Raw genomic sequence first — 25,577 nt, forward strand, 5'->3', positions numbered from 1 at the left:
AAGTGTTAACAAAATGACTTCATCATTCGAAATAGTGATTACCAATCATTTCACAGTCTGAATGTGGTTGTCTTTGCAAGGGCATCCCTAAGTTATGGATCGGCGAAGATTTCTTTTTGAAATCGAAGAGTTTATGTAAAACGAAGATTTTGTCAAAATAGTGGTCATTATATTATGCCGAAATGAAAGATTATTTAAAAAATCAAAGCAAACATAAAAGAAAAACTGTCCCCAGGTTTCTTTAACCTTTGATATACTCAGATATTGCTTTATTCTCGGTGGGTTTAATTATTTTTCTCTTTGTTTAAAACTTGAAATAACGAATGCATTAAATATAAGATTCCGTCAAGTTATTAAGGTTTCTTAAAAGTGACTCTTCAAAATCTTACTTAGACCTTAAGTTATATAATAAATACGTTTTCTTATATTTTGTTTTGCAAAATATTACTGACAAATATAATGCAGTTTAGTCGTAAAGTCTTGGCAAAAATGATGATTATTTTTTCCATCAGTAGAAAGCTCATTTCAGTAGCCTCGCTTCTATCTTTGGTAATATTATATAATAGAGATAAGTTCTTTTGTTTCTATAATGAAAAATCATGTTTATATGTTAATTCCAAGGATCAAACTATTTGTCATCACCAAACGTTCAAACATTACTACTGCAGCTGAATAGCGTGTGCTGCTTATTTATTACAATTGCATAACCTTTACTTCTTCGACAGAACGTTTTTAACAAGAAAAAAGGACGGGAAAAACGTAATCGTTAAAACATGTCTACAAATTTCAGCAACCTGTCATTTATCCAGCAGAATTCATCGTGTGAAAATTGGGCAGCCATTTCTACTGTTAAAATAAGCCTAGCGGTTGTCTTGTCAATTATTTGCTTCTTCAGTTTGGTTGGAAATACTCTTATTATCATCACAGTGTACAAGCGCCCAGAACTGAAGAAGACGATGAACTACTTTATTGTCAATATGGCTTTCTCTGACTTCGTTTTTCCGCTAACAGCCATTCCAGTTTCCTTGGCAGAGCTTTCGTCCAGTTTTTTGCAGTGGCCTATCGGTGGTACAGCAGGATTAATCCTCTGCAAGCTGAGGAACTATGCTATGACTGTTTCACTTACTGTTTCCGTAGAAAGCCTCGTTTGGATCGCCTTGGATCGGTTTGTGGCGGTTGTCTGGCCAATGAAAGTTCATCTTATCACGTCTAGATTTCGTTCCTTTGCTATCGCGTCCACTTGGATCGTGGCTCTGACAGTCAATTCACCAGATCTGTATTTGTCTAATTTAATGACGGAAAATGAAAAAATTAAATGCAGTCAAGACAAAACTTCCTTGTTATACCTAGTTACAGGTTATGCGAGAATTGCAGTTTTGTACAGTTTTCTAGTTGTTATAGCGATTTTATACTGCGTTATCGCAGCTACCTTACGGAAAGAAGATAAAATGCTTCAGTGCAAAACAGTCCGCAATCGAAATGATCATAAAAAGAGGCATGCCATAAAGATGAGCCTTTGCATCGTTGGATTATTCTATTTGTTCTTTCTTCCATTTGCGACCTTACTTGTATTATGGCAAACTCCGGTTTCAAAGTGGTGTTTGTACGATTATCTTTTACTTCTTTCTTCCTTAGGCCTTCCTGTATCTTCGACAACAAATCCAATCATTTGTTTTGCATTTGTGGAAAGCTTCAGTCGTGGCCTGCGAGAAGTTTTTAAATTACCTCAGCGTAAACGATTAAAACCAAACGCAGTAAAAACAAGAGACAATGAAGGGGTAACTCTAAGAAAGATCACTGTGTTACAGGACATGCGAGAGCCGGAATTTGACATTCAGCCATAACTGAAGGACGACTGAGTGAAAACTTGTCTTAATTTTCATTTAAATATATTACTCTCAACTAATTATAAGTGATGAAGGTCTGACCGCTATAAAAAATAAACTATTTGATTATCATTTACTAAGCGTTTCTTAATCTACTACAATGCCTCTCTGGTTGAAATAAAAATTAGTAGTCTTAAAATTTCCCCCCGAAATTAGGGAAGACTAACGGCCATTCCACTTCGCTTGGCAGAGATGTCGTCCAGTTCTTGGCACTGGCCTATCGGTGGTACAGCAGGATCAATCCTGTGCAAGCTGAGGAACTTTCTGTTTCTCTTATTGTTTCCGTAGAAAGCCTCGCTTGGATCGCTTTGGATCGGTTTGTGGCGGTTGTCTGGCTAATGAAAGTTCATCTTGTCACGTCTAGATTTCGTAGTTTGTCGATCGCGTCCTCTTGGATCGTGGCTCTTACAGCCAACTCTGTAGATCTGTATTCTTCTGTGTTACTGAAGGAAAATGGAAAATAAGATGCAGAAACTTAGAAATAACTTCTTTGTTGTTCATAGCTATAAGTTATGTCCGATTGGCGTTTTTCGGCATTGCACCAATAGTTTTGATAACGATTTTATACTGCGCTATAGCAGTTGCCTTACGGAAATAAGATAGAATGTTTCAGTTTACTACAGTCCGCAATCGAAATGATCATAAAAAGCGCAGAGCCGTAAAGATGAGTGTTTGCGTCGTCGGCTTATTCTATCTGTTGCATCTTCCTTATGTGACTGCACTTGTCTTGTGGGAAACTTCCAGTTTCAAAGATGTGTTTATACAAACAACTTTTCCTGGTTTCTACGTTGGCGGTTCATGTATCTTGGACAACAAATCCAATCCTTTGTTTTACAATTGTGGAAAGCTTCCGTCGTGGCCTAACAGAAGTTTTCTAATTACCTGAGCGCAAACGATTAAGAGGAAACGCAGTAAAAACAAGAGACAATGAAAGAAGAAAGAAAGACCACTGTGTTACATGAGATGCATGCCAGAATCTGAGAGTTAAGAAGGCCTGAGGAAAGACTGAGTCAAACGTTGTCTTTTAAATATATTATTCTCAACTCACTATGTTAAACCAAAAGGAAATTAAAGTTCTGACTGCTTTGAAAATTACCGATTTGATTACCATTTATTAAGTGTTTCTCAATCGACGATGACACCCTGTCTTGAATAAAGAAGATCGAAAATTATGGTAATTCGTGGTCCGAGTTAAATAGTTGCGCGAAATTACCAGAGACTGCGCAATGCAGAGAGAATTTAACATTCAGCCAGAACTGAAGAACGACTGAGTGAACACTTGCCTTTTAATTTGAAAGTATGTTTCTCAACTAACTTTAAACGAAGGAGGTCTGACTGCTATGAAAATTAAAGATTTGTTTATCAATTATTGAGCGTCTCTCAATCTGCTATGATGACCCTCTTTTTTTTTTTTTCTCGGTGATAATTATTTTTCTCTTTTTCAAAAAAAATAACGACAGGTATCATAGTTCCTTCTATGTACCTTGGAAAAATTATTAAAATCTGATTCTAGTTTATCCTTCCTTAAAGAAATCATTTCATATTTTCCTCCCGGTGCTCTAAGAGTAATTTCAGAAGAGGAGAGGTTTCTGTCAAATAGTTGAGCGATTTTGACCAACATACAGCGAAATCTCCGAGAAAGCACCCTCTTAAGCTAGGTTCATCCTGCGTACTGCAAAGATTTGAATGTCGATGAGCGGTCCATGTGAAAGAAATGTAATGCTGTGTTTTATAACATGTTGCTTGTTATGATGCATTTTCTTTGAGTTCCGATTTGTTCAGTGTGCTGGTGAAGTCTGTTATGATTGGCCACGTGGACAGTAATTGTACCTCTGGATTTGAATTTATGATACTCAATTGAAAACCGTTCTAAATGGGAAACATAAACACCAATCGCGACTTAATTACCGCCCCCGGCGTGTGCGTCCAAACCCTGAAAAAAAAAATGGAATTTTCTGGTTCCCTTTTCCAGACCTGGCCTCCAAAATTCATACCCTCTTTCCGACTTAAACCAAAACGCATAAATTCTATACCCTATTTCAGACCAATACGGCTCAAAAACCATACCTTCTGGCGCCACACGTACCTATATATAGCTTAACGGCGTTGTTACACGGGACATTTTGTCCTGCAACTTGCCTCGCAATTTTGTTGACTTAATTTGCACGAATCGTTGCCAAGAGTAACATGCCCTGAAATGAGCATGTCTCGCAATTTTTGTTGTTGCCGTAACAGTTGTGAAAAGTAGAAGTCGGTTCTACTTCGTGCAATGGCGATTGTAACAAAAACATTGCACGGCAAGTTCATTTTCATAGCACGTTACACTACGTAGCGTTTCATGCACGTTGTGTTGCAACGTCGCAACGAAATTGCGAGATAAGTTGCAACAGAAACTGCCCAGTGTAACAGTTTTAACTCTAAGGCAAAAATTCCACCATTCTTCTATGAAAAAAAAAGCGATATTGTTGTTGACTGTTTTTTTCCAATTTTCCTTTTTTTTGTTTGAAGCACAGCATATGTTAAATAATTAAACTGAAACAAGGACAAAGCGTCGTAATAAAGCTTTACCCATTTTAAAAAGTATATTAAAGTAACAACTGGTACACAAAGGCACACATGAACCACTTTTTAATTCTACCAATATACCAAGTTTGCTCTTTATTTTCACGAAACAGCGGAAATATAATGACCGTACAGCTCTTAATACAAACATGATAGTTTACTACATGTAAGGTTATAAGATTATTTTCAAAAAGTAAACTAGTAATTACATTTGGCATTTACTCAGGCAAATTAAGCCCTGTACCCCACAAAGCCATACATAAGCCACTTTTGAATTCTACAAATATTCCAAGTTTGCTCTTTATTTTTACAAAACAGCAGAAATGACCGTACAGCTCTAAATAGGAACATGATAGTTTATTTCCATGCGTTTAAGATTATAATAATAATAATAATAATAATAATAATAATAATAATAATAATAATAATAATAATAATAATAATAATAAAACAACATAACAACAAAAACAGGTAAAAGTCCCTGAGACTGCTAATTACATTTTAGTTGCACATCTGATTTTTTATCGAAGACTTACAGCCACTAACTGGATTATGGTTTACTGAAAACCACCAAACATTACGTACTTTAACAAAGGTTGTCTAAATGCTGATGTAATCAAAAATTAAATGCGTTATGAATACACAGTGGAAACGAACCTAGCGTCTGCACCCCAAGCTGCTGATGAAGGCAGTGTATCCGTTATTAACGATAAACCGCCTGAGGTTAACATTTGGTTCAGGTTTCACATCACTAAAGGCTTAGAATCGGTAACAAAAATTTCTATATATTTAGTAACAGCAATTTGGCCGATTATTTAGCCTTCAATTTCAACAAATTAATCATTACAAATTAAAGCCTCAAAATCGCTGTTCGAATTGTTAGCTCAATTTGATCGATAATCATACATGTTCTCCATTAAATTTTCAACCTGAATTGGAAGGAAATCTCTGCAAGACAAAGGCACACTGCGCTGATAGCTGTCTCAACCTAACAACTCTAACTCCATATCTTGACTAATATCCTAACCGAATTCCTAACCCTAAACCTGAAGCTAATCCTAAACCCTGACCCTAACTCTAAACGCCAGGACTAACTCCTAACCCTAACTTCTTACATTGCCCTCACAGTGCACATTTGTCTTGCAGCCATGTCCCATGGAAATATAACTGCCAAACAGAACTCAATTTGTGAATTTTGGAGTTGACTTGGAACACCTACGATTCTTGTTCCATAAGTTAGTCAGTGCTTAATTATCAGGGTTAACATAAGGTTCAGCCCAGATTAAAAGCAAATTAAGAAGAATTTAGATGTCCCAAGGTCAATTGTTTCTATTCCAAACTGCACACCACATAATTCAAATCCAAATTGGAATTCCAATTTTTAAGCGGAAATAATATTATTCGATTTCTTTGAGCTACCCCGGCCCCGACTTGATAAATATTTTAAAGGTTGGCTAAATAACATTTGAAAAGGTTCCCTATTTGCAAGTATGCTTATTTGCCGAAACAGATAGGCTTGTACTCTTTATTCGAGAATCGAATCAGCACTAAAAATCATACTGCCTTCAACAGCCCTTTTTCGTTTACACTATGAACAAGAAGTACATACACATGACCAGAAATGCAAAAGGTGAACACCCAAAAACCTCTGGTCAAAAAATAATCTTAACGTAACAATAAGCTGTGTTCTAGTGATGCCTTGCGCTCTTTAGAAAAAATGTAAAGTAAAAATAATAAAACATTTCCAACAATAACATTAAAGCCTTTGTAGCTTCTACAGATTAGGCTTTTATTAATTTCCACTCTCAAAAAAACAAAACCAAAATAAATCATGGCGCTTCAGTGTTACCTTCGCAAACCAGCCGAATGTCCATGTAAAGGAATGCTTTAAACCTCTGTAAGTTGCCTAGCATCCGTCGGAAACGCTCTTTTGGCTCGTCACGCAATCTTTCCTCTCGTTGTTTGCGTGACGCGCCAAAAGAAGGTCTGCAAGGGACGCTTTTTTATGACCACACCCTCGCAAAAAATAAAAAAGGAAACCGTCACTGCTCATAACAACCCAGTGGTGCAACTGGACTTAAGAATGAACTTATTGCACCAATGCATACAAAGTCAGCCTAAGAAGCGAGTAACTATCACAAAGGTGTTGCCTTTACCAAATAATTTTTTTGCAAACCCGATCGTGAAGTGTATCGAGTGCGAGAACCTCAAGGAAATGGTATTGGAGAAGTTATGTACTTATGTCAGTTGTGAGGATAATTACGAGTGACCAAGCTATCAAATGTAAAACGAGTAATGCCAGCTCCACTTAAGTCTTTTTAAGGTCCCATTTAATAAGGAATCTCAATTCTATCAGCCAGTCTTTATGCAAGTTATGAGATTGCATGACCTTTAGTGCAAAATGCCTTTATTATGTTGGATATATGAGTCATGGATATGGTATAGATAAGGCCTTTCTGCACTAAGGTCTTCAACCAGAGGATATGAAGCCTCTGTATTTTCTCCCATAGCTAAAAATACAAAGCAATTGGTGAATCTTATATGCAAAATTGCCGGACGCATGCAGGAGCTGCATTACCCATTTGACGCGATCTGATGGTAAAAATAGCGGTGAGTGTGAGGGGTAAGGGGTGAGGGGTGAGGGAGTATGACCACATGATTACGGGGAAATGTAAATTAAATAATGACCTTATGAACGATGGAACTGGAAGGAGCAGCTTGGGTGAACATGAAATAAGATTAAATGGCCTCATGATGAGAATTACCTGGAAGAATTTTGTTTCGTGATCTCATGTTTGTAAAAAGGTATTTTCCTCGAGGTAATCGCAATCTGATACACAAATTTAAATTTTCAATTTTTTTGGTTTGAATTGCAATAAATGATTACTCAACCTGTTATAATCCTTTCTTGAAGAAAAGGCAAAACATGTATGCAATGGCTGTCAAATATCTCTCATTTGCTCGACATTTTACGACTCTCAATGTTACAAGGAATTTAACACAACCTTCAGTACAGAGGCTACATGTAATAAACCAAACAAACGACAAACGTTGTTTACATATATAATTTTATGTATGTTGCATCCGACTTTGGTTTTTTTTTTTTTTGGACGATCCATTTCAAGTTTCAAGAAGAGACTCCAAAACGCCGATATGTAATTATTTACTTAACAATTTCTGAACCCCATTACTCCCCAAAACGCTTTATTTCAAAAGTAGGAAAGCATCACTGTGCCTTTTACTTGTGTGAAAATCCCGAGATAAAAAAATGAAAACTGAAAGAACTGCTCGTGGCAGCTCATCCTCGAATGATAACGTCTTGTCTAATTAACATCTAAAATTCTTTCTTCGAGAATTTCCTTGATTTGTCTCTGGGAGTAAAAGAGTTATCATTAAGCTATGTACAATTAATAAAGTCCGTGATTGACACTCCCTCCACCTTAGATAAGCCTCTTGCATGGACCTTTCTGACGTATCTTAATTTCAGTCATTCCTATTCTTCATCGTTGGTGATATGAGAGTCTTGATCCAGTCTTGATCTGCAAGGTCCTGAACACACCTGAAAAAAAAAAAATAAAAAAAAAAAAAAAAATAAATAAATAAATAAATAAGCATAGTATAAGAAGGGTGGTATGTAAAACGCCTTTTTACAAGCTGTGGTTTGCCATCTATTATTAGCGTGAAAATGAAACGGCTGTTTCATTCCTCGTGAAAAGTGAATAATTACTTGGTCATGAGCCATAACTTCCCAAAACTATTAAGGAACTTCAACTTCAATTTTGTTGTTTTGCAAAGTTTACATAAAGTTATTGTTACCCGCAAACAGCGAAAATCACTAATCGAGGCAATTGCTGATTGAAAAAATTGCTATGTGAGTTCTTGATTTGACGTAGAATGTGAGTTTAACCAGCACGCAAAATGTCATGAATGGTAAACGGCAATTTATAAATAAGTGATATGTCTGTTACCTTTTCCGTGAAATGTGATCTGGAACCTCCCCCTGCTCGCACAGTTGTGTGGTGACTGGAATCATCTCTTTACCCGGATGTTTTACAACTTCAACACAGCCTTCAGGAGAGAAATATATATTGAAACTATCTTCTCAGAACAAGTGCCGTTAAGTGAATGATAAGCCGTGACGTTCACTCTTGCTCACCTCCTTCTGCTAGGATTCCCCTTTTACGTAGACAGGTCCTTTCCTCAGCATGTACATCACGTGATCGAACTGAACCTAGTTGGAAAGCATTAAAAGGTAAGAGATGAAGACAACATGTTCGGCACACTGTGAAATCGAACTACAATTTTGCTGTCAATCAAATGCTCAGTCTGCTCAGTTGGCCAATTTGCACAGTTTTTGCACCGTTTAAATCTCAGATATGGTAAAGCATTTCGCCATCTTGGACTAAAATTTCAAACAAAGTAAATTAGTTTTTCCGTTGGTTTGAAATAATCACTGTTTTGCCGTTTTGCTTGAAAAGCTGCGCGGATATCAGCGATTGTATCTTAAGGTATTCTGGTTTTCCCTATAGAGAAGAGCTTTAGAAATAATTATCACTTCCGGGAATTAGTGTCAAAATAGATTGCATACAGTGTATACAATGCTTACCTTTTGGGTACAAGCGCCCACAATGATTAAAAATGAGAGATGTTCCATCAGGCGCTACATATCCGTCCCTTCTGAGAATAACGTCCTCCCATGCTGAATAAATTGTGGATTTCTTGGGCTCTGAAAGGAAATAAAAAACAGCTGAAAATTAATTGAAAGTCTATTCCACGCACGTGTGCCGTGTGTAAAGAAAAAACAAAAACAGCAACAACAACAACAACAACAGCAGCAGCAAAACAAAAGTGCATGTACCCGTTCATCTTGTATGATCAAACTCGGATTTGTGCTATGTTTCGAGTCCGTGGATGTAGTATTAATCTCTGTAAGAAATTGAAGCTCTATTTAGTGGTTTTCATTTGATAAATATGTAAATACTGGCGCAAATATAAAGTAAAGTAAAAGAAAAAGACAAAATAACATAAATCTAGAACAAGACCAAAATACAAAACGAGGTAACAAACAAACGAACGAACAAATAAACATGAAATACAGTGTAGGGTAAAACCCAAATCAAGCAGTTCAAAGAGGGCTCAGATCAATCTCTCAAAATCTGCTTTACTGATTCTGGTCCAAGGCGTTGTGCAGGACTGCCTTAGTATTATAATAAAAAAAAAAAAAACATAAGCAGTCTCAGTTTGCCTTGCTCGTTATAGCCTACCTTTCTGTCCTGATACGGTAGTCGACGACATGCAAATCATCTGACTGATCCGAGCCTGAAGATGCCCAAAGAAAACGAACAAAATTTAGTTAAAACTACTGTTATTCCAAATAACAAAGATTGAAATCATTAGTACTGTAATAATTTGCAAAATCAAAGGGTTTGAATCAGGAGAAATAGACCGTGACACTCAACTGTGTTGACTCAAAGGGTACGATTTTAAGCCATACAGAAATACAGAAATTCTTAAAGTTACAGTGTATCTTCTTTGAACAAATGCCGTTGAGGGAAGGATGTCTTGCGGCAGAAGCATTTTGCCGTAATGAAAAGCTTACCTCCTTCCTGAAAGCAGTCTTCCATGTCGGTGTCCCAGTAGTTAAGCGCATCTTCTATTGATCTGAACCTAGTTGAGATATACATGTAATAAAATTTTAGAGATGGAAAACAACAGTATAGCAAATACTGAAATGGAAATACAATTGATTTGAGAATCAATTGACCTCTTTTCCGGTGGGACGTGAGGCGGGGGGAGGGGAAAGGGGTGGTTGGGGAGGGTAATGCCCAGCTCTCTTAAAATAAGGTAAACTCTGCAATCATGTGCCTCAACACAGGCAATAGGTTTTGCGCTGTTTAAATATAAAATAGCGTCTTAGTAAAAAACAACCGATCATGTACCAAAATCCAAAAAAGAGACGTCACTTTCAAGTAGGACAATAATTTTAAACGTAAGCTATGGTATTTCTAGTGAGGATCACCCTTTTAATTGCCTATTTCTTTATGGGAATTAGAAGTGTTAGTTGCATATAGTACTGACCTCGTCGGAACAAACGCCTGCATCAATCAAGAAAGTTCTTTCACCTTCTATTAGTATAAGTCGCCCTTCGTGAGAGCAACTACCGTCCTTCCAAGCTGAATGACAGGCCCGGCAAACGTATCCTATTCAAACAACAGATTTGACTCTGCTACCCTCAATTTAATTTACCTAACGTATAAGATACTAAGTATTAAATAACATAACTATTTTGAGGTCACTGGGTTTGAATCCCATCCAACGAACAGATTTGACTCTGCTTTCCCCAATTCAATTTACTTAATGTATAATATACTAAGTATTAAATAAGATAACTATTGTGAGGTCACTGGGTTTGAATCCCATTCAAGGAACAGTATACTACGTAAATAATACACTTCGTAAATAACAGATAACTATTAAGAGGTCACTGGGTCACTGGGTTTAAATCCCATTCAAGGAACAGATTTGACTCTGCTTTCCTCAATTTAATTTACCTAATGTATAATATACTAAGTATTAAATAAGATAACTATTGTGAGGTCACTGGGTTTGAATCCCATCCAAGAAACAGATTTGACTCTGCTTTCCTCAATTTAATTTACCTAATGTATAATATACTAAGTATTAAATAAGATAACTATTGTGAGGTCACTGGGTTTGAATCCCATCCAAGGAACAGATTGGACTCTGCTTTCCTAAATTTAATTTACCTAATGTGTAATATACTAAGTATTAAATAAGATCACTATTGTGTGGTCACTGGGATTGAATCCCGTTCAAGGAACAGATTTGACTCTACTTTACTCAATTTAATTTACGTAAGGTATAATATACTGAGTATTAAATAAGATAACTACTGTGAGGTCACTGGGTTTGAATCCAATTTAAGGAACAGATTTGACTCTGCTTTCCTCAATTTAATTTACCTTATCAATATGTACAATAATTATACTAAGTATTAAATAAGATAACTATTGTGAGGTCACTGGGTTTGAATCTCATTCAAGGAAAAGATTTGACTCTGCTTTCCTCAATTTAATTTACGTACGGTATAATATACTAAGTATTAAATAAGATAACTATTGTGAGGTTACTGGGTTTGAATCCCATCCAAGGAACAGATTTGACTCTGCTTTCCTAAATTAAATTTACCAAATGTGTAATATACTAAGTATTAAATAAGATAACTATTGTGTGGTCACTGGGTTTGAATCCCATCCAAGAAACAGATTTGACTCTGCTTTCCTCAATTTAATTTACCTAATGTATAATATACTAAGTATTAAATAAGATAACTATTGTGAGGTCACTGGGTTTAAATCCCATTCAGGGAACACATTTCACTCTGCTTTCCTTAATTCAATTTACCTAATGTATAGTATACTAAGTATTAAATAGGATAACTACTGTGAGGTCACTGGGTTTGAATCCCATTCAAGGAACAGAGTTGACTCTGCTTTCCTTAATTTAATTTACCTATTGTACAATAATTATACTAAGTATTAAATAAGATAACTACTGTGAGGTCACTGGGTTTGAATACCATTCAAGGAACAGAGTTGACTCTGCTTTCCTCAATTTAATTTACCTAATGTATAATATACTAAGTATTAAATAAGATAACTATTGTGAGGTCACTGGGTTTAAATCCCATTCAGGGAACACATTTCACTCTGCTTTCCTTAATTCAATTTACCTAATGTATAGTATACTAAGTATTAAATAAGATAACTACTGTGAGGTCACTGGGTTTGAATCCCATTCGAGGAACAGATTTGACTCTGCTTTCCTCAATTTAATTTACCTAATGTATAATATACTAAGTATTAAATAAGATAACTACTGTGAGGTCACTGGGTTTGAATCCCATTCAAGTACCAGATTTGACTCTGCTTTCCTCAATTTAATTTACCTAATGTATAATATACTAAGTATTAAATAAGATAACTATTGTGAGGTCACTGGGTTTAAATCCCATTCAGGGAACACATTTCACTCTGCTTTCCTTAATTCAATTTACCTAATGTATAATATACTAAGTATTAAATAAGATAACTACTGTGAGGTCACTGGGTTTGAATCCCATTCTAGGAACAGATTTCACTCTGCAATCCCCTATTAATTTACCGAATGTATAATATACTAAGTATTAAATAAGATAACTATTGTGAGGTCACTGGGTTTAAATCCCATTGAGGGAACACATTTCACTCTGCTTTCCTTAATTCAATTTACCTAATGTATAGTATACTAAGTATTAAATAAGATAACTATTGTGAGGTTACTGGGTTTGAATCCCATCCAAGGAACAGATTTGACTCTGCTTTCCTAAATTGAATTTACCTAATGTGTAATATACTAAGTATTAAATAAGACAACTATTGTGTGGTCACTGGGTTTGAATCCCATCCAAGAAACAGATTTGACTCTGCTTTCCTCAATTTAATTTACCGAATGTATAATATACTAAGTATTAAATAAGATAACTATTGTGAGGTCACTGGGTTTAAATCCCATTCAGGGAACACATTTCACTCTGCTTTCCTTAATTCAATTTACCTAATGTATAGTATACTAAGTATTAAATAAGATAACTATTGTGAGGTTACTGGGTTTGAATCCCATCCAAGGAACAGATTTGACTCTGCTTTCCTAAATTGAATTTACCTAATGTGTAATATACTAAGTATTAAATAAGATAACTATTGTGTGGTCACTGGGTTTGAATCCCATCCAAGAAACAGATTTGACTCTGCTTTCCTCAATTTAATTTACCGAATGTATAATATACTAAGTATTAAATAAGATAACTATTGTGAGGTCACTGGGTTTAAATCCCATTCAGGGAACAAATTTCACTCTGCTTTCCTTAATTCAATTTACCTAATGTATAGTATACTAAGTATTAAATAAGATAACTATTGTGAGGTTACTGGGTTTGAATCCCATCCAAGGAACAGATTTGACTCTGCTTTCCTAAATTGAATTTACCTAATGTGTAATATACTAAGTATTAAATAAGATAACTATTGTGTGGTCACTGGGTTTGAATCCCATCCAAGAAACAGATTTGACTCTGCTTTCCTCAATTTAATTTACCTAATGTATAATATACTAAGTATTAAATAAGATAACCTACTGTGAGGTCACTAGGTTTGAATCCCATTCAAGTAACAGATTTGACTCTGCTTTCCTCAATTTAATTTACCTAATGTATAATATACTAAGTATTAAATAAGATAACTACTGTGAGGTCACTGGGTTTGAATCCCATTCTAGGAACAGATTTCACTCTGCAATCCTCTATTAATTTACCTAATGTATAATATACTAAGTATTAAATAAGATAACTATTGTGAGGTCACTGGGTTTAAATCTCATTCAGGGAACACATTTCACTCTGCTTTCCTTAATTCAATTTACCTAATGTATAATATACTAAGTATTAAATAAGATAACTACTGTGAGGTCACTGGGTTTGAATCCCATTCTAGGAACAGATTTCACTCTGCAATCCTCTATTAATTTACCGAATGTACAGTATACTAAGTATAATATACTAAATATTAAATAATATAACTACTGTGAGGTGAGTGGGTTTGAATCCCATTCAAGGAACAGATTTCACTCTGCTTTCATCAATTTAATTTACGTAAGATATAATATACTAAGTATTAAATAGGATAACTACTGTGAGGTCACTGGGTTTGAATCCCATTCTAGGAACAGATTTCACTCTGCAATCCTCTATTAATTTACCGAATGTACAGTATACTAAGTATAATATACTAAGTATTAAATAAGATAACTACTGTGAGGTCACTGGGTTTGAATCCCATTCAAGTAACAGATTTGACTCTGCTTTCCTCAATTTAATTTACCTAATGTATAATATACTAAGTATTAAATAAGATAACTACTGTGAGGTCACTGGGTTTGAATCCCATTCTAGGAACAGATTTCACTCTGCAATCCTCTATTAATTTACCTAATGTATAATATACTGAGTATTAAATAAGATAACTATTTTGAGGTCACTGGGTTTAAATCCCATTCAGGGAACAGAGTTGACTCTGCTTTCCTCAATTTAATTTACCTATTGTACAATAATTATACTAAGTATTAAATAAGATAACTACTGTGAGGTCACTGGGTTTGAATCCCATTCAAGGAACAGAGTTGACTCTGCTTTCCTCAATTTAATTTACCTAATGTGCAATAATTATACTAAGTATTAAATAAGATAACTACTGTGAGGTGAGTGGGTTTGAATCCCATTCAAGGAAGAGATTTGACTCTGCTTTCCTCAATTTAATTTACGTAAGATATAATATACTAAGTATTAAATAGGATAACTACTTTGAGGTCACTGGGTTTGAATCCCATCCAAGGAACAGATTTGACTATGCTTTCCTTAATTTAATTTACCTAATGTACAATAATTATACTAAGTATTAAATAAGATAACTATTGTGAGGTTACTGGGTTTGAATCCCATTAAAGGAACAGATTTCACTCTGCAATCCTCTATTAATTTACCGAATGTACAGTAAACTAAGTATTAAATAAGATAACCTATTGTGAGGTCACTGGGTATGAATCCCGTTCAAGGAACAGATTTAACTCTGCTTTCCTCAATTCAATTTACCTAATGTATAATATACTAAGTATTAAATAAGATAACTATTGTGAGGTCACTGGGTTTGAATCCCATCCAAGAAACAGATTTGACTCTGCTTTCCTCAATTTAATTTACCTAATGTATAATATACTAAGTATTAAGTAAGATAACCTACTGTGAGGTCACTAGGTTTGAATCCCATTCAAGTAACAGATTTGACTCTGCTTTCCTCAATTTAATTTACCTAATGTATAATATACTAAGTATTAAATAAGATAACTACTGTGAGGTCACTGGGTTTGAATCCCATTCTAGGAACAGATTTCACTCTGCAATCCTCTATTAATTTACCTAATGTATAATATACTAAGTATTAAATAAGATAACTATTAAGAGGTCACTCGGTTTAAATCTCATTCAGGGAACACATTTCACTCTGCTTTCCTTAATTCAATTTACCTAAAGTATCATATACAAAGTATTAAATAAGATAACTACTGTGAGGTCACTGGGTTTGAATCCCATTCTAGGAACAGATTTCACTCTGGAATCCTCTATTAATTTACCGAATGTACAGTATACTAAGTATAATATACTAAGTATTAAATAAGATAACTACTGTGAGGTGAGTGGGTTTGAATCCCATTCAAGGAACAGATTTGACTCTGCTTTAATCAATTTAATTTACGTAAGATATAATATACTAAGTATTAAATAGGATAACTACTGTGAGGTCACTGGCTTTGAATCCTATTCAACTAAAGGAACAGATTTGACTCTGCTTTCCTCAATTTAATTTACGTAAGATATAATATACTAAGTATTAAATAGGATAACTACTGTGAGGTCACTGGGTTTGAATCCCATTCTAGGAACAGATTTCACTCTGCAATCCTCTATTAATTTACCGAATGTACAGTATACTAAGTATAATATACTAAATATTAAATAAGATAACTACTGTGAGGTCACTGGGTTTGAATCCCATTCAAGTAACAGATTTGACTCTGCTTTCCTCAATTTAATTTACCTAATGTATAATATACTAAGTATTAAATAAGATAACTACTGTGAGGTCACTGGGTTTGAATCCCATTCTAGGAACAGATTTCACTCTGCAATCCTCTATTAATTTACCTAATGTATAATATACTGAGTATTAAATAAGATAACTATTTTGAGGCCACTGCGTTTAAATCCCATTCAGGGAACACATTTCACTCTGCTTTCCTTAATTCAATTTACCTAATGTATAATATACTAAGTATTAAATAAGATAACTACTGTGAGGTTACTGGGTTTGAATCCCATTCTAGGAACAGATTTCACTCTGCAATCCTCTATTAATTTACCGAATGTACAGTATACTAAGTATAATATACTAAGTATTAAATAAGATAACTACTGTGAGGTCACTGGGTTTAAATCCCATTCAAGGAACAGAGTTGACTCTGCTTTCCTCAATTTAATTTACCTATTGTACAATAATTATACTAAGTATTAAATAAGATAACTACTGTGAGGTCACTGGGTTTGAATCCCATTCAAGGAACAGAGTTGACTCTGCTTTCCTCAATTTAATTTACCTAATGTGCAATAATTATACTAAGTATTAAATAAGATAACTACTGTGAGGTGAGTGGGTTTGAATCCCATTCAAGGAACAGATTTGACTCTGCTTTCCTCAATTTAATTTACGTAAGATATAATATACTAAGTATTAAATAGGATAACTACTTTGAGGTCACTGGGTTTGAATCCCATCCAAGGAACAGATTTGACTCTGCTTTCCTTTATTTAATTTACCTAATGTACAATAATTATACTAAGTATTAAATAAGATAACTATTATGAGGTTACTGGGTTTGAATCCCATCCAAGAAACAGATTTGACTCTGCTTTCCTCAATTTAACTTACCTAATGTATAATATACTAATTATTAAATAAGATAACCTACTGTGAGGTCACTAGGTTTGAATCCTATTCAAGTAACAGATTTGACTCTGCTTTCCTCAATTTAATTTACCTAATGTATAACATACTAAGTATTAAATAAGATAACTACTGTGAGGTCACTGGGTTTGAATCCCATTCTAGGAACAGATTTCACTCTGCAATCCTCTATTAATTTACCTAATGTATAATATACTAAGTATTAAATAAGATAACTATTGTGAGGTCACTGGGTTTAAATCTCATTCAGGGAACACATTTCACTCTGCTTTCCTCAATTTAATTTACCTAAAGTATAATATACAAAGTATTAAATAAGATAACTACTTTGAGGTCACTGGGTTTGAATCCCATCCAAGGAACAGATTTGACTCTGCTTTCCTTAATTTAATTTACCTAATGTACAATAATTATACTAAGTATTAAATAAGATAACTATTATGAGGTTACTGGGTTTGAATCCCATTAAAGGAACAGATTTCACTCTGCAATCCTCTATTAATTCACCGAATGTACAGTAAACTAAGTATTAAATAAGATAACCTATTGTGAGGTCACTGGGTTTGAATCCCGTTTAAGGAACAGATTTAACTCTGCTTTCCTCAATTCAATTTACCTAATGTATAATATACTAAGTATTAAATAAGATAACTATTGTGAGGTCACTGGGTTTGAATTCCATTCGAGGAACAGAATTGACTCTGCTTTCCTCAATTTAATTTAGTGAATGTACAGTATACTAAGTATTAAATAAGATAACCTACTGTGAGGTCACTGGGTTTGAATCACATTCAAGGAACAGATTTGACTCTGCTTTCCTTAATTTAATTTACCTAATATACATTATACTACGTATATAAAAGATAAGTCATAAAATTCAAAACAGTAAAAGTATCAGTTTGTTTGGTAAAAGACTTAAAAAATTCCTTCTTTCTAAGTTAAATTGACTCTTTGTTGAGCTACACACCTTTTCTTTACCTTTTCTTTTTTTTTTCTTTCTTTCTTTTTCTCTTCTTTAAAAAAAAAAATAATTGGAATTTTCAATTAGTACCCTTAACTTCTATGGTTTATCCTATAGTTCTACGAAGCCTATAGTTAATAAGCCCCCGGCTTCTATATAGGCTTTCTAGCCTTTAACCCATTTAATATTGTAAATAGTTAAGTATGAACATTGTAATAGTAAGAATATTGTGTGTCGTCTATAATGTATTTATGTTGTATTTTTTTGGTTAACGGCAAAAATAAACGAATAACTATTGTGAGGTCACTGGGTTTGACTATTATTCAAGGAACAGATTTGACTCTGCTTTCCTTCATTTAATTTACCTAAGATACATTATACTACGTATATAAAAGATAACTATTGTGAGGTCACTGGGTTTGAATCCCATTCAAGGAACAGATTTGACTCTGCTTTCCTCAATTTAATTTACCTAATATACATTATACTACGTATATAACAGATAACTACTGTGAGGTCACTGGGTTTGAATCCCATTCAAGGAACAGATTTGACTCTGCTTTCCTCAATTTAATTTACCTAATGCATAATATACTAAGTATTAAATAAGATAACCTATTGTGAGGTCACTGGGTTTGAATCCCATTCAAGGAACAGATTTGACTCTGCTTTCCTCAATTTAATTTACCGAATGTATATTATACTAAGTATTAAATAAGATAACCTACTGTGAGGTCACTGAGTTTGAATCCCATTTAAGGAACAGATTTGACTCTGGTTCCCTCAATTTAATTTACCTAATATACAATAATTATACTAAGTATTAAATAAGATAACTACTGTGAGGTCACTGGGTTTGAATCCCGTTCAAGGAACAGATTTGACTCTGGTTTCCCCAATTTCATTTACCTAATATACAATAATTATACTAAGTATAAAATAAGAATTATTGTGAGGTCACTGGGTTTGAATCCCATTCAAGGAACAGATTTGACTCTGCTTTCCCCAATTTAATTTACCTAATATACAATAATTATACTAAGTATTAAATAAGATAACTACTGTGAGGTCACTGGGTTTAAATCCCATTCAAGGAACAGATTTGACTCTGCTTTCCTCAATTTAATTTACCTAATATACATTATACTACGTATATAACAGATAACTACTGTGAGGTCACTGGGTTTGAATCCCATTCAAGGAACAGATTTGACTCTGCTTTCCCCAATCTAATTTACCTAATATACAATAATTATACTAAGTATTAAATAAGATAACTACTGTGAGGTCACTGGGTTTGAATCCCATTCAAGGAACAGATTTGACTCTGCTTTCCTTAATTTAATTTACCTAATATACATTATACTACGTATATAAAAGATAAGTCCTGAAATTCAAAACAGTAAAAGTATCAGTTTGTTTGGTAAAAGACTTAAAAAATTCCTTCTTTCTAAGTTAAATTGACTCTTTGTTGAGCTACACACCTTTTCTTTACCTTTTCTTTTTTTTTTCTTTCTTTCTTTCTCTCTTCTTTTAAAAAAAAAAAATAATTGGAATTTTCAATTAGTACCCTTAACTTCTATGGTTTATCCTATAGTTCTAGGAAGCCTATAGTTAATAAGCCCCCGGCTTCTATATAGGCTTTCTAGCCTTTAACCCATTTAATATTGTAAATAGTTAAGTATGAACATTGTAATAGTAAGAATATTGTGTGTCGTCTATAATGTATTTATGTTGTATTTTTTTGGTTAATGGCAAAAATAAACGAATAACTATTGTGAGGTCATTGGGTTTGACTATTATTCAAGGAACAGATTTGACTCTGCTTTCCTTCATTTAATTTACCTAAGATACATTATACTACGTATATAAAAGATAACTATTGTGAGGTCACTGGGTTTGAATCCCATTCAAGGAACAGATTTGACTCTGCTTTCCCCAATTTAATTTACCTAATATACAATAATTATACTAAGTATTAAATAAGATAACTACTGTGAGGTCACTGGGTTTAAATCCCATTCAAGGAACAGATTTGACTCTGCTTTCCTCAATTTAATTTACCTAATATACATTATACTACGTATATAACAGATAACTACTGTGAGGTCACTGGGTTTGAATCCCATTCAAGGAACAGATTTGACTCTGCTTTCCCCAATTTAATTTACCTAATATACAATAATTATACTAAGTATTAAATAAGATAACTACTGTGAGGTCACTGGGTTTGAATCCCATTCAAGGAACAGATTTGACTCTGCTTTCCTTAATTTAATTTACCTAATATACAATAATTATACTAAGTATTAAATACATGTAAGATAACTATTGTGAGGTCACTGGGTTTGAATCCCATTCAAGGAACAGAGTTGACTCTTCTTTCCTCAATTTAATTTACCTAATATACAATAATTATACTAAGTATTAATTAAGATAACTACTGTGAGGTCACTGGGTTTAAATCCCATTCAAGGAACAGATTTGACTCTGCTTTCCTCAATTTAAGTTACCTAATATACAATAATTATACTAAGTATTAAATAAGATAACTATTGTGAGGTCACTGGGTTTGAATCCCATTCAAGGAACAGATTTGACTCTGCTTTCCTCAATTTAATTTACCTAATGTATAATATACTAAGTATTAAATAAGATAACTTTTTTTGAGGTCACTGGGTTTGAATCCCATCCAAGGAACAGATTTGACTCTGCTTTTGTCAATTTAATTTACCTAATGTGTAATATTATATACTAAGTATTAAATAAGATAACTACTGTGATGTTACTGTGTTTGAATCCCATTCAAGGAACAGATTTGACTCTGCTTTCCTCAATTTAATTTACATAAGGTATAATATACTAGGTATTAAATATTATATAAGATAACTACTGTGAGTTCACTGGGTTTGAATCCCATTCAAGGAGCACATTTGACTCTGCTTTCCTCAATTTAATTTACCTAAAGTGTAATATACTAAGTAATATTAAGATACATGTAACTATAATCGCATTCAAGGAACAGATTTGACTCTGCTTTCCTCACTGTAATTTAATGTGGTTTACTTAATTTGGAGTATAATTCAAATGAGTAAGTAAATCAATTAAAATATTGCAAGGCTATTTGGTAAGAATCCTATTCAAGGTGTAGATTTTGTCCAGAGCTTCTGCATGGTCCTCATGACCCTGGTTTACCTACGATAAAATAAGTTGCATTAAGTTAGCTTTTATCAGTTAGTGAGTAAAATATCCAGGGGTACATGTACATGTAAATGAGGAAGTACTGTGACACGTTCTACACTTTGGTTCTGTGTAGCTTCTTTACATTGTTTAGCTAGTGAAACATTAGCCCTTTTATCCCCTGATATCAAAGAACAAATTCTCCTTTCCTGCCCTCATACTGTTCTTATAAGAGTACTGGGGAGAAGTTATTAAAATATCAGACAGGAAAATTCACCTTTTAAGAGTGATCTTATGTTTAATAATTCTTGTGACCTCAAGGGTTGAATAAGGATGAATATTACTGGGAGAAATTTGATGTCAATCACTGTCCCAATGTAGGGCTTAAAGGGTTGATTTTATAAGCTGGACATTAATCTGAGTAGGAGGTATTGAGCACCCTATTTGGTTTGAATCCCATTCCTGTCTCTGTTCACCTCTTTCACATGGCTTACCCAATTTAAGGAGGCTTAAAATGGTTTTGAACTGCACGCATGCATAGCCCACCTACACCATAGCTAAGGTACATCAACTGAATAATAATCAAAGCTTTTATCAAAAGTAGTGGGCATGGTCCACTGGAAGTTGAAATGCAACATAAAATCATGTGGAACGTAAACAAAACCTGTTAGGAACATTTGTTTCCATCCCAACATTTTTATGGAGTGACCTATTTTGATTTTTTTGTATGCATGCAACATTAATTATGCTACTTTAAATAGAAATGTTTGGGGAAAAGTTATCCAGGAGAATTTTCTGTTGGTGAGAAAAGTTCCTTAAATTACAATATACAGAACTAGTACTGGGTAACGTTTTGTTATACATGTATCGCAAAATGGAGCTTTCCAAGAAAAATGGTAGGTCACTGACCAGACCTGAGCTGACCTGTTACTATGGCAACTGCTATGGGGCCAGAACTACATCCACGGGTAGCCTTTAAGTATTGTCCGACAAAAGAGTTACAAAGATGTTTGTAGTTGGCCCATATGATCAGATACTGGACAATTCTTTTGTAACCGTTCATCATTCAGCAAACTCCACTGAACAGCAATGAAAAACGCTTGCAAGCCGGCTTAAGATAAATAATTGTGTAGAATAAATTATAGCTATAAGTGCCTAGCAAGTTTTTAGTCCAGAGAGATTTTACTCTGGGCATTGCTGACCTCCACCAGATGAGTTGCATAATGCAAGATTAGCTCCAAATTGAAAGATGAATCCAAGAAATTATTGACAGTTCACTGGTCGTAGATTTTAGCATGGCCCTATTGAGTCACTGGGAATGCTACTGACCTGATGCAAGATTAATAGTAACATTACAAAATTATTAATAAGAAAGAAATTCAAGGGACACTTACGGTCTGTAGAGTTGTCTCCTGACATCAAATGCAGATCCTGCACTGACTGTTTCTGTAAATTGATTTAAATCAAATGAGACATAATTAATTGACAAAGAAATCTTTCTTAACTTTAGCTTGAGAAGACAGTATTCACGTCACTGGGTTTGAATCAGTCACAGGCAAAGAAGTTAGTCTCGGGTGTTGATTTATTCAGTACAAATTTATATGATAACATTTCACAGAAAGTATTTATAGCAGTTTGTAAGGGTGGCGAGAGTCATCTGGTTTGATTCCCTTTTGAGACAAAGAGCCACAAGTGGCAAAAAGGCTGGTGCATTTTGGATCTAAATTGGCCTGGAATTGTACAGTGTATGTATAAGTAAATCATGGCATTGGATGACCTATGAAAACCAATTTTGACCGCTGCTTACACTGCAGGTTATTAGAACACTTACAGCTTTAACCCAGTTATTGAATGAATGTCCCCTTTAAATGTGGGTGGAGATTTCCTCATTTTCCCTCTCCACTTCCACTTATACATGTACAACTTTCCACCTTCACGTCAAGCAAGAAATTTTTCACACATTAATTTCCATACTAAATCTTTGTAGCTCAACCTCGTCATTATCATTTTTTGAGGGGGTCTTAGTTTTTGAGGTCTTAGTGTCTTAGCTTTCATGATGCCTGCAGATGACCCCCTCCATTCCCACATGGTTTATAGACCCAACTGAGGATAGATAAATTTACATAGGCTAAATTTGAACAGCAGCAAGGCTTCAGTCATCAGGCTTGAATCCCACATGAAACACAAATTTTTACCTTGACACAGGCAGGAAACTGGAGGCGAGGCAGCTACATTGTAATTCGATACATTTCCTTCGCATTGCTTTGCGAGGTGCGAGTTCGTCAGCAAAGTGAGAATAAACCACGGTCCTTGAGCAAAAAAAAGATTCCCATGTCCTGAAAGGTAAGTTATTTTAATTTAAATTGTCATGAAAAAACTCCAGTTTGTACCTTGACACAGTGCTGAATGCTTCGTTAACGAGAAAAGCGTTCGCGCGCAAAATTCACCCTAGGAAAAAGTTATCTGAAGTACCGTAACTTCTTGGCTGATTTGAAATGTATGGGAAACAAAACACTTTCTTACTTAGCCAAATTGCTTAACTTTTACCAGAACAGTCTATTGCATAGAATTTAAGGCTTGCAATTCTTAAATTGTTCGCTCATAATTTGAGCTTGCTCATTTCAACCGCGCGCAAAGCGTGCAGTGATTTTATCGGATATCACACCACAATTTCATCCTACAAACCTGAAAGTTGACATCATTAGATAAACAATGCTCATCTTTCAGTAGGCAAAACCCTTTTTTAGTCCAAAGCCCGCGATTTCTCAACTTTGCGAACGAACTTTGGAACTCCTACCTCGCAAAAATGTATAATGCAAGGAAATGTTTTGGAATTGGAAAATGGTAACCTGGCCTTCTACTGATCTCGTACCCAGAGTCTCCGCTCTCCTTGGTCGCCGACCCCGGAAGCAGAGACTGGGCACAAGATGGACCACGCCCAAGAAAGATGGCGTCGGTTGCCACATGAACTGATTATTGAAAATACATTTGGTTTGAATCTCATTCAAGGTGCATATTTTACCAATGTCTCTGTCGACTCACAGGGAACGCCTAACGCCAGATATGGAACGACACTGTTGCATTACAAAGTAAAGAAAGATATTCAATACACACTAACGGTCTGTAGGCCTGACTGTGTTGTGCGAATTAGGCAATCAATTAAAGCAAGTGACACACTCGAGCTTGGATGACCTGACCTAAAAAATGATAGCATCATTAGTCGACACAATAATAAAAGAGCCAAATTAGCTCTGTATGTTTCTCTCTGGCACGGCCCCAATTTTGGCGCTAATGCATATCTTAAATAATTTAAAGTGTAGGCAAAACGAATTCGGCTCTCGTAATAACATCGGCCTTCGTTTTTATTTTTAATTTTTATTGAAGGTGGGTGCTGTGGTGCTGCCCCGGTGGGGTAGACGAAACGAATATTTCATTTTGATTTAACATTTACCAGCTTTTTCCTTTCGTTTTCTTTTTTTAAAAAAATGTCTCCCTTATAAAAGGCGATAATTTAAACCTCTTTCTATGTTAAGGGCTAAGTATTCAGTTAACTATTCTTTGCCCTTTCTCTGTTACATTTCAACTATTTTTTGTCAATAATCACTACTGTTTTGGTGAACTTGAACTTGACGTTTATTTGCCTTTGTCCTAATATATATATACAATTTTTTTAATTGATGTTTAATGTATGGCGAGGTGACCTCTAGACACCACCAGGCTTATAGCTGAGGCCACCTCGTACCTAACAATGTATGCTTACATAGTTTGTGCAACAAGTGTGCGCCTTTGTCAATTCAGTGATTATTTTACTAAAAACCCTAGCAGTTTATTCTTAAAGTTGGGAAAATCTGTCAGAGAAGTGATTGTAACAGGAAAGGAATTCCAGATCTTTGGACCTTGGATAGAGAAAAAGCTGATGTTTTGAGAGTTAGCCCTTCGCCATAGCGAATGACGTATGACGAAGGGTTAACGCTCGAAACGTCAGCTCTGGAATCTCTTTATAATGGCGAAATGTACCTTATTGACTTTGTTGATAAGACAAAATATTCGCTTTTTTTTGTGTTCATGTTGAAGTTTCAACTGGCCCCAGTGAACTGAGTTTGGATACAAAAATAAGGTATTCAAGTTGTTGTACTTACATTTGCTGTCGTGGTGTAGCTTTCCATGGTGGAACGCGGCAACTCAGGTATTGGAACCCTGCAACGGTTGGAACTGGAAGGCGAACGAATATCAAGTAATGTTATATTGAAGAAAATGACAAAAACTAAGCTTACCTGTCAGTATTAAGACACCAACTCTGAGAATGCTCTTAAAAAAAAAAAAGATATGTTCGGTCTTCCGTCTGTGTCTCTAAGT

At 34.7% G+C, this 25,577-nt stretch overlaps 2 protein-coding genes and 1 long non-coding RNA gene across 3 annotated transcripts in view; 2 read left to right on the forward strand and 1 right to left on the reverse strand.

The window, feature by feature from the left end:
• Positions 1-25,577, forward strand: part of LOC146454067 (uncharacterized) — a 186,370-nt gene that overhangs the window by 118,138 nt on the left and 42,655 nt on the right. The window lies entirely within an intron of this gene.
• LOC146454075 (RYamide receptor-like) lies at positions 573-2,060 on the forward strand. The gene has a single exon (XM_085095879.1). The coding sequence runs from the start codon at positions 774-776 to the stop codon at positions 1,842-1,844; it is 1,071 nt and encodes a 356-aa protein (XP_084952005.1). The 5' UTR covers positions 573-773; the 3' UTR covers positions 1,845-2,060.
• Positions 20,840-24,041, reverse strand: LOC146454076 (uncharacterized). The gene is made up of 4 exons (XR_014859336.1): positions 23,907-24,041; positions 23,417-23,557; positions 22,616-22,667; positions 20,840-21,236 (listed from the first exon to the last, which is right to left on the reverse strand). It is a non-coding gene; the product is annotated as an uncharacterized LOC146454076 (long non-coding RNA).

This window comes from Pavona decussata, unplaced genomic scaffold (assembly GCF_977016875.1).
Source record: "Pavona decussata unplaced genomic scaffold, jaPavDecu1.1 SCAFFOLD_315, whole genome shotgun sequence".
NCBI lineage: Eukaryota > Metazoa > Cnidaria > Anthozoa > Scleractinia > Agariciidae > Pavona > Pavona decussata.

Coding starts and splice junctions, on each gene's coding strand:
- LOC146454075 (XM_085095879.1), top strand. CDS start 774: ATGTCTACAAATTTCAGCAACCTGTCATTTATCCAGCAGAATTCATCG.